Source organism: Pseudorca crassidens, chromosome 15, assembly GCF_039906515.1.
Source record: "Pseudorca crassidens isolate mPseCra1 chromosome 15, mPseCra1.hap1, whole genome shotgun sequence".
NCBI classification, from domain to species: Eukaryota; Metazoa; Chordata; class Mammalia; order Artiodactyla; family Delphinidae; genus Pseudorca; species Pseudorca crassidens.
Window position 1 is genome coordinate 66,949,851 of NC_090310.1, and position 15,900 is coordinate 66,965,750.

A 15,900-nucleotide genomic window follows, 5' to 3' on the forward strand; every position below is an offset into this window, starting at 1 on the left:
TGATCTTTTTAGAGAGTATACAGTTAATACATGTTTATTGTAGAAAAACCAGAAGATATAAAAGAATTAAAGTTGCCTAAAATTCAACCACCCCCCAAAACACTAACATTTCATGTATATCCTTCCAGACAATTTTCCAAGGAGATATATATATATATATATATATATATATATATATATATCTTACAAAATGGGATTCTACTCTATATGTGTTGGACATTATTCTAACTTAAAGAATATTGTCAAGCCACAGACACCAGGACTCAACCAGTGAAATTAATAAAGACTCCAGTAGCATCCTTCTTTTCCCAGAACATTGAGGGCTTTCTGTCTGCCACCAGTGTGCCACCGGGTGCTTGCAAATCTCTTATTTAATTCCACGAGGAAAATATGAAAGCAGCAAATGAACAATATGCATATTTGGGTAAAGAATTTGAAATTCTGTAGATGGGAACCTCAGGGAGGTTAAAAAGGAGGAAGGATATGTTTTCTGGCAAAACAGGAGCTCAGAAAAACTAAAAAAAAAGAAAGCCATATCCCTCCCCATGCTAGTGCCTGTCTCCTTCCAGAAGATTCTTTATCAGGCCATTACTTGCCATTACTGAATGAGGAAAACCAAGTAACATAGGCCCTGTTAATATTATCCCCTCTCGAAGACCCAACACAGTGCTGAGGTATAAAGAAACATCTGGGCGCATTCCTAGACCAAACACAGTTCTTTTGCACAAAAGGGTCAAAACTGGGCACACAAGTGTGAGAGAAAGTCGTCAAGGAAGACACGGTTGGTTTCAAGATAGAGATACATTCATGACGTTTTATTGCAGCTGTTTCCCTCACCCAGATGAAATAACCAGTCACTTGAACTTGCAGTTCTATTTACATTCTCAATGTGACAATGCGCAGTAACTCTAGAGGCCAAGCTGTTAAAGTCTCCGTTTTTATACGAATAGTGAAGATGTTTCTTAAGAAAAATTTAACCTTGTCAGTGGCACATGGTTCCCATAATTAAAACAGTTGCAAAGAGCATAAAGTGCAGCTGCCTGGTATGTAACAAAAGATGCAAACAAAACAGATTCAAGTTGTTTCTCAGAGAGCACAACGATACAACACTGAGACCACAAAATTGCAGAGTAAAACAATGATTTAAAGGGAGGAGGTGCAAAAATAAAACAATCTTGGCAGAGAAACATTACATTCTTGACCTTGGGTCCGGGCACATGGAGTCTGGGACGGATGCTTCTCCCTGCTGAACATTTCAGAGGCACCTTGGTTAAAACGGACATGACCCAGTACCACGGACCACTTTCCTTGTGCTTCTATGAGCCCATGTGTGACCACATCCCCACCACACAGCACCGTGGTGGGAGAGGAGAAGGGTTCTAACTACTCTATGAATTAGGGTCAACTCTTTATCTACTGAGGGATGGGGGAGGGGTGATAGTGCACAACGGCAGACATTCCAAATACCTGTCACCCTAGTGTCTACAGCAGAGAGCCTGGTTACACAGTGGAAGGTGCAGCACTCCTAAGGCCCTGGGGATAATCCGCTGGCCTGTGGTCTGAGTTCCTCCCCACTCCCTCTTGCTCTTGCCCAGGGCCAGGGCTGGCTCCCCAGGCCCAGGCTGCCAGGGAGTGTCAGGCTTTTGTAAGGGAGCGTCAAAGCACAAGATGTTAGGGGCTCATGACTACACTCCCCACTGCCCTGCCTCTGGCAGCCACCAGCTTTGGCTCTAACTCCAGACTTTGCTCTTGGTGAATTTCTGTAGCACTGGGGATGTGCGTATGGGAGGAGAGCCCTCAGTTCAGGAGCGCTGCTCAACCACTGTGTAGAGACACAGAGTGGAACCTGGAGCTCACTGGGCAATCACTTCATCTCTGCACGGGCAGCTACCAGCAAAAATGAAGTCCCAGCTCTGAGGAGCCCTGAGGATGGACGGTTCCTGTCATGACCTCTGATCAGCACCCAAGCAAGATGCAGAGAGCAGGTGGGAGGGAAGCTGCCTTCTCCAGGCTGGGCAATGGCAGAACCCTCAGGGCTCGGGCAGTGAGCACCCAGGAAAGAAACCAACACGGGCTAGAGCCACAGCTGACCCAGAGAACAGCTTGGTTTGGGGGATCCCTCTGCCACTGGGGCTAGGGGTTTCCTATAAGGTAGTTTTATGCCCCACTTCAGAGGAGGCCAGAGCCCTCAGATCTTTTCAGCAAATCAGTCAGGCCTGTCATCAAAACGCTGGAGCCCCTCCTGGCCCTCATCTACTGTTGATCCCACAGGGCAGCTGACAGGGGGCTAAAAGGGTGAGGGTAGGTGCCTTTCACTAATATTACAGTCACTCAAGGAGAGCTCTCTTCAAATCTGGGGTGATGGGCGCCTCCTCAGGGGCGCAGGATTTTACGTTTTGCTTTTAACTGTGGCTGTTCGTGACAATCCCAAATGCAAATTCCAGTGTGCACCTTTGTCTAATTTCCAAATTTTTTAAAAAACAAACATATGTCCTAAGAGTTCAAAGTACATAAAACAGCGGTTATTCTAAGAAAACTGGCTGCTAAAGAAGAAAGGCTTTGATTAATATTAAAAATAGGCAAGGCAGTGCTTTCCATAACTCATGTAATAAAGTTTGCCTAATACCTGTTCCTCTAAATAGAAATGACTTAGCATGTGCGTACATTCAAAATATAAAATAAAAAGCACTAGTTGTCAATACATTTGTAGAACTCTGTAATCAAATTCCCTAAGTTAATTCTGTTGGGGGGAGGACGGAGAGGCTTTTTGTAAACAACTGATTGCAGACATTCACACTGAACCATCTCGAAAAAGCTGGGCTCTGCATTTGGATGCTTCTCGGGTGTGAGCTGGACTCTGGGCTGAATCTGTGTAATTCCACTCCGATTTTCGAGGTGTTATAAGTGGAGCTACAATATCACCATCCTGTCAAAGAGAGAGAAACTAGAAATAGAGAAAAGCCAGTTTTCATGGTTTTTGCGAAGGCCTCAGGTACACGTATCTTTGTCCTGCAGACAGATTGCTTCTGGACAGACTTACTCTTGGGAAACCCCAGACTGTATATATGCTCAGTGTGTGGGCTGAATTAGAAACGCCACGGTCCTAGCAAGGGAAGAGCCCTCAGAGCAAAAGCCACCAGACCTAATCTTTTCACATGGCTAGGTTTTACGGCCCTCTCCCTTCACACACTTCCACGGAACACACTCTGTCCTGGTTTTCCAGGAGAAAGAGGGTCTGCACTGGACCCCTGCTCCTCTCTTTCCTAGTCTCCCCTGTAATAAACGGCCCAGGCCTGTAAGACGGCAAAGGGGGTAAGGACAGCATGCGCCTGCAGAACTTGAGCTTTGCTCCACAATCAAGGCTATAACTTTGGCCCCATCAGCACTGACTCCACCCAAAACAAGGGATGGTGTCAAAGTGAAGTGACTTGAAAACAAAGAGTGTGAGAAGCTAGGCCCTCTAACACCTGACTCTATCCTGAATCGTTCTTGAACTTGTGGATGGATTCTCGAGGTTATGTGAGGGTACAGATCTGTGAGAGCCTTTATTGCACTAGCAAGAGAACGCTTGTGATAGAATATCGTGGCTTCATTTGCCTACTTGCTCTCAGATCCACACTTCGCCTCCCTCTGCTGTGCTGTGTAACAGGAGCTGCTCTTGTGAACTACGTTTCCCAGCTCCCGTGTCTACTGGCCTCCAGTCAGGTTTGGCCGATGGGAGGCACTGGTGGGAGGCTGGAAGAGAGGGGGGCAGAGAAGCCAGGGTGTCTCTCCCCTAACCCCTCTGGCTGGGTACAGTGGCTGTGATTCTGCTGTGGTTCTAGCTTCTGCAGGTGGCCCAGCACCTGGACTCCCACCTCCTACCCTAGAGGTGGCAGCAGCTCCCTCCTGTTGTCTCACTGTCCTGTTGGCCCATTTAGCTCTTCTAAAGCTTTCGGATCTCCTGCCCCGTATCACATTTCTTCTGCTGACCTACGCTGGATCCGACTTGATAGAGCTATTATTAAAAGCAGCCACACTATTGCCATGACACTCATATTCGGAAGACCCGTACCTCAAGTCAACATGATTTGTTTTCAAACTCGTCTCTATTTCTACCAAACATCCTTATCTCTACCCGTTCTAATTTCAACTCTAGTGAACTTTATGAACGCCGACCTGACTATGTCCCTTTCCTGCTTACACACCCCAGGGGCTCCCACTGCTCTGGTGCTCTTGGCTTACAGCACTGTGCACAGTGCCCCGCCCCATCCCTAAATGCACCCTGTTCTCTCTCACCTTCCGGCCTCCCCCCCACCCGCCTTTACCCAGCTGACTCCTCACCCATTCTTCAGGTCTCAGCTTCCAAGTCCCTCTTTAAATAAGCCTTCCCCAACCAACCAGACTTAAACCCGGCTCCTTTTTGCTCCTCTAAGACTGTCCACACTGCCCCTAACCCCAAAGCACTTACCACACCATTGTGACTGTTATTTACTCATGTGTCTGTTATCCCCAAATAGAGCGAAACCTGTGGGAACTGTCTCAGGTACTGTTCCATCCCTGGCCCCTAACATAGGGCCTGGTGAAAACACTCATTCCCTGACTGAATGTATCTGGATTTAAGTCACTATCACCACATGGCTGAACTTGAATAGCCTCTTGTCTCTCTGCTTCCAGTCTCTCCACGTTCCAATCCATCTGCTGCTAGAGTTTTCCTTCTTCATCAGGGGTTTAGTCTCCTTAGAAGCTACAGTACATAAGACAGACATACTTCCTTATTTCCACTGGTCTCACTCTAGCTGGAGACAAAACCCAGAAGTAAATATTACAGCAGCATGGTAAGTCTTGAATACTCTGCCCACCGTACATAACAGTAAATCTTTCTTAGCTGATTACCCACGCTTCTCCACAATCCAGCCGACTCTTCCGTTTCCATCACCTCAACAATAAGACTTTGAGGCCCCCAAACACACCCAACTTGTTCCAGTTGCATTTTTGTGTAGCTCCCATTTCTCTCTGCTACTCATCCAAACACAATCCAGCCTTCTGGATGTAGGAGAATCCTCCCTCCTGCCTAAGACTTTTCTTTCTTCCTTTTTTTTTTTTTAACATCTTTATTGGAGTATAATTGCTTTACAATGGCGTTAGTTTCTGCTTTATAACAAAGTGAATCAGCTATACATATACATATATCCCCATATCTCCTCACTCTTGCGTCTCCCTCCCACCCCTATCCCATCCCTCTAGGCGGTCACAAAGCACCGAGCTGATCTCCCTGTGCTATGCAGCTGCTTCCCACTAGCTGTCTATTTTACATTTGGTAGTGTATATATGTCCATGCCACTCTCTCACTTCATCCCAGCTTACCCTTCCCCCTCCCCGTGTCCTCAAGTCCATTCTCTACATCTGTGTCTTCATTCCTGTCCTGCCCCTAGGTTCTTCAGAACCTTTTTTTTTTTTTTAAGATTCCATATATATATGTTAGCATACGGTATTTGTTTTTCTCTTTCTGACTTACTTCACTCTGTATGAAAGACTCTAGGTCCATCCACCTCACTACAAATAACTCAATTTCGTTTCTTTTTATGGCTGAGTAATATTGCATTGTATATACGTGCCACATCTTCATCCATTCATCTGTCAGTGGACACTTAGGTTGCTTCCATGTCCTGGCTATTGTAAATAGTGCTGCAGTGAACATTGTGGTACATGACTCTTTTTGAATTATGGTTTTCTCAGGGTATATGCCGAGTAGTGGGATTGCTGGGTCGTATGGTAGTTCTATTTTTAGTTTTTTAGGAACCTCCATACTGTTCTCCATAGTGGCTGTATCAATTTACAGTCCCACCAACAGTGCAGGAGGGTTCCCGTTTCTCCACACCCTTTCCAGCATTTATTGTTTGTAGCTTTTTTGATGATGGCCATTCTGACTGGTGTGAGGTGATACCTCATTGTAGTTTTGATTTGCATTCCTCTAATGATTAGCGACGTTGAGCATCCTTTCATGTGTTTGTTGGCAATCTGTATATCTTTGGAGAAATGTCTGTTTAGGTCTTCTGCCCATTTTTGGATTGGGTTGTTTTGTTTTCTTTTGATATTGAGCTGCATGAGCTGCTTCCACATTTTGGAATTCAGCACCACCAAACCAGCTATACAACAAATGCTAAAGGAACTTCTCTAAGGCTTTTCTGACAGCTCTCCCAAAGCTCTGAGTCCTAACAGACTCACCTGTGTCCCTCCCTCTGGCATCTGACAAAGAGCCGATGTACTGGGCTACTCTTTCACGTCTCACCTTTGGTTTTTGTTTCCTTCAGCACCCAACACAGGGGGGCGGGGGTGGGAAGCAGCTAAGGTGTTGTGAGAGACAGCACTAGGCCAGGAAGTAGAACTCTGTTTCCCACCTGCCTGCCAATCATATTCATTCAGTCAACAAATATCAACTGGTCACATTCTCTGTGCCAGGCACCCACCATGTGCAGGTCAATAAGGGACAATTTCAACAACATTCTCTATGGGATTGGCAACTAGAGAATTTAAATAGGTTATAGGTTTGGGAATGCTGAGTTTGAAATAAGTTAGAAAACTTATTATCAGTTATATGTGGCCTTAAATAAGTTAAAGCTCAGCTTTGGTAACCTTCTCTTCAAGATGAGGACACAATATCTCACCCCCCCAGGGTCACTGGGAGGACTGGGTGAGACAACTGGTGAGAACACTGTCAAGTACTATTCACATGTTCACCATCTTAAACTTTTATTATTAGGACAATAGTGATAAACAGAGCACCCACTCACAATTGCTGTAGGAAGAAACTGCTGGTGGACACAGGTTCAGGCATTTTAAAAGGAAAGCTTAATGTGGAAAAACCTTTTTCTCCCAAACCAAAACCAAATGACTTTTTTTTATTTATTTACTTTAAACTTTTAATTTCATATTGGAGTATAATTGATTAACAATGTTGTGTTAGTTTCAGGTGTACAGCAAAGTGATTCAGTTATATATACACATGTATCTATTCTTTTTCAAATTCTTTTCCCATTTAAGTTATTACCTAATATTGAGCAGAGCTCCCTGTGCCATACAAGGTCCTTGTTGGTTATCCATTTTAAATACAGCAGTGTGTACACGTCAATCCCAAACTCCCCAACTATTCCTCCCCACTACTGTTCCCCCCAGTAACCATAAGTTCGTTCTCTAAGTCTGTGAGTCTGTTTCTGTTTTGTAAATAAGTTCATCAAATGACTATATTTAAATGAGAACTTTTCAGAGGGATGTAAGGATTGCTTGCGTTTTTTACTTAAAAATATGTGCAACATATGTGAATAATGTCACCCACCTGTGGCTTGGTGAAGTCATTGATTAAACACCACTGAACGAAATGCTGTTGTGCAGCGTAGAGACTCCTTTTATCCGTCTTCTTACAATAAACTCGAATCAGCTGCTCAGCAAATACCTCTGGCAAAAACTGTGAAACCTTTTTAAAGAAGGAAAAATTTCACTGTCACCTTGAATTCACACACTGAAGAGAGATCAGCTGTTCCTAAGCTCCATGCTTGATGTTATATTAAAAGCACCATGTTGTTTTGCTATTTTATCCCAGTGATAATCCAGAGAAAAGAATTCAAGGCAGCTGTCATATTGCAAAATGTCCCGCAATTTTATGTCCATTAATAGAAGATGAAAGGTTTGTATGATATAATTACATGAAGACGACTGACTCTCACACAGAAGATCTGCAAATACGCACATTTCACTTAGATGACTTCAACCATATGACACTCCCTTCCCACCAGACTTATAAGCTAGCCTCTAAACCAAAAAACAGAGCTTTCTTCTGTGTTTTGCAAACAGGATAAACTGGCTCTTAAGATGGTCTAGGCTACACAAAATCAGGTATACTTTAATTTTAAAGATATGCTTCTGCTTCTTTTTTTTTAAACAGTACACATTGACTTTAGGACTCAACCTGAAAGTAAAATGCAATTTACTGTAAAGTTCCAAATGCCACTGTCGTATATTTGTTTTACCTAAGTAGTTACCTGATTTTTAGTAATCATGATTGCCTGGCTGGGCTCACTCTTACAATAGAAGCGAACATGATCAATAGGATTCTTGTCTTCCATTCCATAATCCATGTTGATAACCTTAATACAAGCAATAAGTAAGTGATCGTGTACATAATAGCAATGAGAGTTCAATTCAGGGTTGTGGGGCATCACAGGAAACGAAGCAGAGCTCTCTGGAGGTTGAGAAGTAGGAGCCCTGGTAGGGTGGCTCATAGCGGAATAAAGGTAGCTCTGGTGCATGACCCATAGGGAATTGGTCTTTGAAATCTGGGTGGGGTGGGAGGGGTATTTGTGCTTTCAACATAAGTAGGGTATAACGTCAATACCTACTATGTGATAGACACGTGGCAGGCACTGTTGTGTAGAGATACAAGGACCCTTGATAAAATCCCAGCCCCCGTAGACCACATGGCCTAGACTGAGGTAGAACAAATAATTTAAAAAGTAACTATCGGGAATTCCCTGGTGGTCCAGTGGTTAGGACTTGGTGCTCTCACTGCCGGGCCCGGATTCTATCCCTGGTCAGGGAACTAAGATCCTGCAAGCTGTACAGCCTGGCCAAAAAAAAGTAATTATCTAGCACCATTTGTTATAAGAGCTACCAAGGAAAAGCAAATGGTACTGTGAAACTTTGTAACCTGGGAACCTAGTAGTCTGGGGCTCCTAGGCAATGACTGGAAATGTTTTCCTGGGAAAGTGACATTACTAATAAGTGAGCAGGAATTAACAAGGCCTAGGTAGGAAAGAAAAGAATTCCAGGCAGAAGAAACAGCTCTGAAGCAGAGAGGACTGAAACTTGTCTGCTGGTTTTAGTAGCACTGAAGTCATTGCTGATCTTAGTGACAGTAGTTTTAATACAGGCAGACGTCAGAGATATTCCAATACATGCAAAGTGCAATAAAATGACTTGCAATAAAATGAAATATAGCTGTATAGTGATGGTGACAGAGAAAAGGTTCAGAAGTAGATGAGAAGGGACTTCCCTGGCGGGCCGGTGGTTAAGACTCTGTGCAGGGGGCACGGGTTCGACCCCTGTTCCAGGAACGAAGATCCCGAAAGCCATGTGGCGTGGCCAAAACAAACAAACAAAAAACAAGGCAAAACAAAAAAGAAGTAGACGAGAAATGAGAGAGAAGACAACTTTTGGAAGTTTGGCTGTTACGAGAGGCAAGAGGGGAGAATATGAAGCGGACTGTGGTACCCAGGAAAGGTAAGGGGACAAAACTTTTCAATGAGTTTAACCCTGAAGAAGAGAAGATGGGTAAAGAGGAGTGCAGGGTTTGTTATTTTCTTAAGATGAAAGTCTGTTTAACTGCTGATGGGAAAGTCAAAGAGAGAGAGGAGAGAACGCATACTGTGTGGTTCTGCAGACGTTCTGAGACAAATTGCTCTCTGGCTGCACTGCCCAATGGGGTAACCACTGTCCATGTGTGGATTTTTACAATGTCAAGTCATTAACATTAAATATAAGATTAAAATTAGTTCTTCAGCTGCAGCAGCCACATTTCAGTGCTCAATAGACATGTGTGGCTAGTCACTACTGAAATGGACAGCACAGATACAGACCATTTCCATCACCACAGGAAGTTCTATTGGACAGCCCTGGCCTGGAACACAATTAGAAGGGTTACCCTTAGCCTTTTGATAGGAAGAGAGACACTTCCCCACTGTACCAGAGCGAAGTCTGAACACAGCTGCACGTGGAGGCAGACGGTGTAGGTGGAGAGAGCTCCTATCTAATAACCTATATTTTATCTCTGAAATAAGAGCTAAAGTGGAGTTAGTCACTGAGAGTGAATACAGTTGGGGTTGGGAAGCAGGGCTGGAGATTTGGGAGGAGTGAAGATGGTTTGAAATAGTCACTATGGAGACTAGGAGAATTGCACTAAGCTTGCCAGAAAGTCCAGAGGGCCCACCTAGGGTTGGTGACCATGAACTGTCATTCAGCGTTTTGCGAGGGAGTTGAGGGTAATTGCAGAAAATGACTGAATTAATGGAAACACGATCTAAGTTAGATTGGGAGAGAAATAAAGATAGAAGATCACTAACCAGCTGGAAGAAAGTCAGGAGACAGTAAACTGGAGGTCCTGATGAGCTAGGAACAAGTAAGTAAGGAAGAAAGGGGTTTATGGACAGAGATGGGATGCTTCAGTTAGTGATTTTTAGAGGGAGGGCATTTTCAAATGTTGATAAGGTTCAGAGGTGGAGGGGATAAGGTCACTGAAGATGAGGATAAGGAGATCACAGTTGGCGCCATGTGGACTATGAAGCCACTAAGGATGATGGCAGGAACCGGAGTAGAGTGGAAGGCTCTGCACCATGCCAAAACCTGCAACCAAGAGGACAGGAGATGGTTTAAGGATGTCAGTCTCAGGGGAACAGGGATCTTGCATGGGGTCTTGAAGTGGTACTAGGGAACAAGAGGACTGATGAACAGGAAGGTCTCCTGACCCTGAGGAATGTGCTTTTCCTGAAAGAGCTGCAGGGGAATCAGGCTCTCAGGGGACAGCCAGGCTGCAACAAAGGCAAAAAGATAGTCAGAGAAGAGGCTAAAGATAGAGGGGAGTTAGTTAATTACGGAGTGGAAATTCCAAAGGGCTCCAGGGACAGGTTTGGGACAGGGAAGAGATTGGAAGTGAAGTAAGGGGAAGAAATAGAGTAATGTGGTGATGACGGTACAGAAAAGAACAGATGATAAGAGGGGCTTATCCTGTGAGTGGTGACTGAAGAAAACCGGTATATGTGCTTTGCTGGCTATGCTGCCAGTGGCCTGTGAGACAAGGGTGGACATCTGAGATTCAGCCATGGTCCAGAAGTGAGACCAGGGGTCTGCAGTACACGGCCAGCCCTCCCACTCTGCATGGTCTACTGGCTTTGATAGCTGCATTCCTTTATCTGTGAGGGAAAATTGCTCAGTCCTCCCCACGGTCCCAGGGCTGGTGCTGTCACAGGTCTCTCTCCTGGGTGTTGTTTCATAAGGGCGGGACCTGCTGCAGCACTGACATTTTACCCATCGTGCTAAGGCATGAACACTAGTCAAATTTTCAACAATCTAAGTGCCACTACCTCTTCGGTATTTACTTCCTTGGCTTTAGAATAGTAATAAAAGGCAAGCCCTATTTTCTTCATAATGCATAACTGTAAATTCCTCCTTAAAGCAGATTTGATAAGACCATTATTTTCCAGAAGGGCAATGTTATACAGAGATCCCGTGCTTAACCAAGGACTCAAGAGTAAAAAAGTAGCTACAGACCAACAACAATGAATCTTTAATTCTAAATAGTACATTATGTTTTATAGCCCATTACATAATCATAAAAGTTACTACATACAGTCCCCAAAGGGGCCATGTATGATAAGATGCACCACGTAAATATATTACACTGTCAAGCTATAACTAGATGCTAATTCATGATAAGACATTTAATTAGCAATTTTATTGCTTTCTCAGAATACAGATAGGCTTTACCCATCTTAAAATGGAAAGAGTTTCAGATTATGAAACTCTTGTACCATACTCACTGTAAAAAAAAAAAAATCACCTGCAATTCCACCACTCGGGTAGAAACAGTGTTAACATTTTACTATTAATATATCCAAAATTTTTTCAATATGTTCACTGCACACACATATTTAAATGTAATGTATATACATTTAAAGAAACAAAATCATTCTGTACGTACTTTTTTTCACTTATTATAAACATCTTTTGATGTTAAAAACAACTTTTAATGTTTGCATTATTCCACTGAATTTCCTATTAAGAGACATATATAGGGACTTCCCTGGTGGTCCAGTGCTTAAGACTCCACGCTCTCAATGCAAGGGGCACGAGTTCGATCCCTGGTTGGGGAACTAAGATCCCACATGCCATGTGGCATGGCCAAAAAAAAAAAAAAAGACATACACATTTTTCCCCTAATTTCACACTATAATAAAGCCACAATAAATATATTTGTGCTTTTTTTTGAAAAACTGATCACCTCCTTTGGACAAATCCCCAGAATGAAACTGCTGGTTCAGTTAAAATTGACCCTAGTTTGGTCTCTTGTATCAATTTACACTCCCATTTTCACATACCTTTATTATCACAAAATCTTATAAAAATTTTTTTATCTTATACGTCTGATAATCAAAAAACTCGTTGCATCAATTTGCCTATAGGTTAACAAGAAAGTTAAACTTCTTTCATGTCTATTGGCCATGTGTATGTCATCTTCTCCTATGCATGGCAGCCACCTGAAGTACCTCTGATCCTCTATCTATTGGGAGATGGGGAGGTGGGGGACCGACTAGGAGTAATGCCTGCACTGAGGGCAAAGGGCAGACACGTGGGAGCCCAGGGATAACATTCTGGAGAGTGAAGCCTTTCAGAGCCTCAGGAAGTCAGGATGTGAGATCCCTTTATTCTGGTGGAACCTCATCTAATGAAACAGGAAACTGCAGCCTGATCTGCAGATCTGAGGCACTTCATCACGCAGTCAAGTGAATAGAGAGAGGGTCCAAGGGCAGTTCACTCACTGTGTCCCTCGGCAAAGAATGGTTATGGAGAGATTGCCTTTTGCTCAAAGATGCATCAGCAAGAGAATAACAAATGAGAGGCTTATGGAAAAAATACACAGAGAACACTGTCCTGAGATTTCAGAGGAGTAGAACCCTGAAAAGAATTTCTTAGAGGAAACAAGAAAATGTGAGAAAGCCGTTTGGCATCCTCATTAGGATACAAGAAGACACTACATCCTCTATGAAAATAGGAGTCAAAAAGTCTTAACTTTTTCTTTTGTGTGTGTGTGCAATTAAAATATTATTGGTATGTATTATTTTTTTGATCAAGAAAACATTCAAAAATCACTATATACAACATTCTATTAATGACATGACCACAATTACATAAAAATATTTACAATATTGACATAAAAATGTCAAAGAAGGTTTTAAAACTGCTTAATGTTAGTTTTTTTCTGTGATATCACAGGTGATTCTCTTTCTTCCATCTTTCTGTATTTTCCAAATTTTCTATAATGAACATGTACTACTGTTATAATGAGGGGGGGTAGCGGTGCTTTATTTTAAATAAATTCTTTGCTTAGTATGTTATTGGACTGACTACTTACATCCACTATGAAATCTTCAGCCTTCAGTTCAGGTTCTAGCACCATGTCACTGGGTTTAGCACTGGCGACCCCTTTCGGAAGGCTTTCGTAGTTTTCCTAGAAAAGACGAGGCTCCTCATGTTAGAACTCCAGTTCTTCATTCTACAGTGTTTGTGTCACAAAGAGGTTCCCTCTCTAAAAACAGCACTTTACCAAAAAAAGTGGGTAGAGATTTCCCTAACAAATATATGGTTTCTGCCTATGCCATCTTTTAATCAAATCACAATAGTGCGATTTTCATAACAGCATTTCACATTGAAAAAAATGTGGCATTAACGTGTTAGTAAAACAAGAAGTAAAGTGTGACCCAAGGAAGTATCATGAGGCGTGGTGTGGTTATCAGTGTGGCTTTTGTTATGCGCTTTCTGGCAAAGAGAAAACCCTTCAACAAGCAGGAGAGATAACTGATAACTGAACTAAAGAAGGCAAGCAAGCACCATCTGCGAGAACCTGATAGTCTGCCAAAGAAGGAAGTAGTTAAAGCAGGTCCTTAGAGTGTCAAAGAAGCTCATGCAGATACCTCATTTTGAGGCCCCTTTTACTCACATTCATTTTCTTGCCTTTGGGTCTAGACAAAATTTGAGGCTCCCCTCTCACTTCTGACATGAGAGAGTAAAGGTTTCGGAGTAAATGAGACCTGGCTTTGAATCCTGGCTCACTAACTGTGCTTCCAAAGGCAAATTATTTAATCTCTCCCAAGCCTCGGTTTCTTCATCTGCAGGGCAGGGCTCAGAAGACTGATGTGAAGATTAAGTGAGAACGTGTAAAGGGCTTAGAATACAGTCGTGGTATTGTGATGGGCTAATGGTTTCCTCCTGGGGGTCAGAGGACCTTTCAACTTACCCTTTTAATCTTTATTTGTCCTATAGGCTGAGTCTCACCCACAAACTTGTATAGATTACGGCATTCAATTTTCTTTAAAATCGCTCGTGCAGCATCCAATTTGGGATCAGCAGAGTATAAAATCTCCAGAAAAATGTTATCTGCCAATTTGATGAAATTTCAGTTACATTAAAATGAAAAAACAAAATTTTAAAAGACTCATACATTGCTGTATGACTCATACATCGTCTGAAATGATTTCAGTTTACAAACGTAGGTACACTATGATTATAACAATGTGAAAAAAAATTTTAAAGCCTGGAGTGAAAAAATCTTTGTAAAAGTGTTGCAGTCAATGTCTCATATTTGCTTCAAGGTAATCTAATAGCGGGAAAGGGGAGAGATGAGACAAGACTGCACTGGAGTTGATGACTTGAGACTGGGTTTTAGGTACAAAGGGGTGTATTAATTTATTGTTATGTTGGTTTTTAAAAATTATTTATTTATTTATTTTTATTTATTTGGCTGCGTCAGGTCTTAGTTGCAGCATGCAGGATCTAGTTCCCTGACCAGGGATGGAACCCAGGCCCCCGGCATTGGGAGCTCAGAGTCTTAACCACTGAACCACCAGGGAAGTCCCTATATTATGTTTTTTTAAAGAGAATGATACTTAAGGATTACAAAATTATGTCTGAGATCTGCTTCAAAATGGCCCAGGGTCTGATGGGGTGAAGGGATGAAGCAAAATTGTCATGCGTTGATAATTGCTGCAGCTAAGTGATGAGGCTAAGTGATGTAAATTTCCTTAATAATAAGTTTTTAAGGGAATTCCCTGGCAGTCCTGTGGTTAGGACTCTGTGCTTTCGCAGCCAGGGCCTAGGTTTGACCCCTGGTCGGGGAACTAAGATCCCTCAAGCCTCGCAGTATGGCCACAAAAAAGAAATAAAAAAAGTTTTTAAAAGTTTCATTCCATGATGATAGAAGGTAGTTTATTTTCCTTCTTTCTTTTTCTTCCAACTTTTTATTTTGGAAATTTCAAAATAAAATACCTTTCACTGAAATTTATCCACTGTTAACATTTTCCCACATATGCAAACACTCTCTCCGTGTGTATGCACATAAATTTTTGAGGAAACATTTGAAAATTACAGACATCAATACCTTTCACTCCTAAATACTTCAGCATGTACCTTCCAAGAACAAGAACGTCCCCCAACATAACCACAATCATGCCAAGAAATTTAATACTGATATAAAAATATCTGACATACAATCTATATCTGAATTTGCTTAATTGTTCCAATAATGCAATTTATGAATTTTTGTTGCTGTTTAGAGAAACCAATCAAGTATTATGGATGACATTAGTTATCGTGTTTTATAGTCTCCTCCCATCTAGAACTAGGATAATTTCCCTGACTTCTTTCACGATGTTGACATTTTAGAAAAGTTCAGGCAGTCATTATGTAAAATGTCCCGGACTTTGAACTTGTTCGACTGCTTCTTCACCATTAGATTCAAGGAGAACACTGTTGTCGAGAACACTGTATAAGTGTTACAACATCTAAGAACACTATATAAGAGCTTGGCTCAGTGCATCACATCACAAGTCACATAATGAGCTTTGTTATATTTATGGGTTATGTTAAGTTCCAACAGTTGGTTAAAGCAATAACCACCACCCCGCCCCGAATTTCTCTGTTATAAATGTATCTTTCCCTTTGTAATTAACAATCTGCAGGGTAATATTTTGAGAGAGTCTGACTATCCCAATAAGTTGTCAACCAATGGTTTAGCATTCATCGATAATCGTTCATTGAATCAATCACCGCATTTTGCAAAGTGAGTTTTATTAAAATGCCTTTTCTTGGCAAAATAAA

At 42.3% G+C, this 15,900-nt stretch overlaps 1 protein-coding gene across 2 annotated transcripts in view; it reads right to left on the minus strand.

Moving 5' to 3' along the window:
• Nucleotides 1-786: 786 nt before the first annotated feature.
• SAMHD1 (SAM and HD domain containing deoxynucleoside triphosphate triphosphohydrolase 1) overlaps nt 787-15,900 on the minus strand; it is a 62,862-nt gene continuing 47,748 nt past the window's right edge. The window contains exons 12-16 of one of the 2 annotated variants that reach the window (XM_067708069.1): nt 14,042-14,181; nt 13,160-13,255; nt 8,019-8,123; nt 7,316-7,453; nt 787-2,926 (exon numbers count right to left, since the gene is read on the minus strand). In XM_067708069.1, coding sequence (XP_067564170.1) covers nt 2,792-2,926; nt 7,316-7,453; nt 8,019-8,123; nt 13,160-13,255; nt 14,042-14,181 — 614 coding nt within the window. In that variant the 3' untranslated portion in view covers nt 787-2,791. The other variant, XM_067708070.1, reaches the window with a different exon arrangement.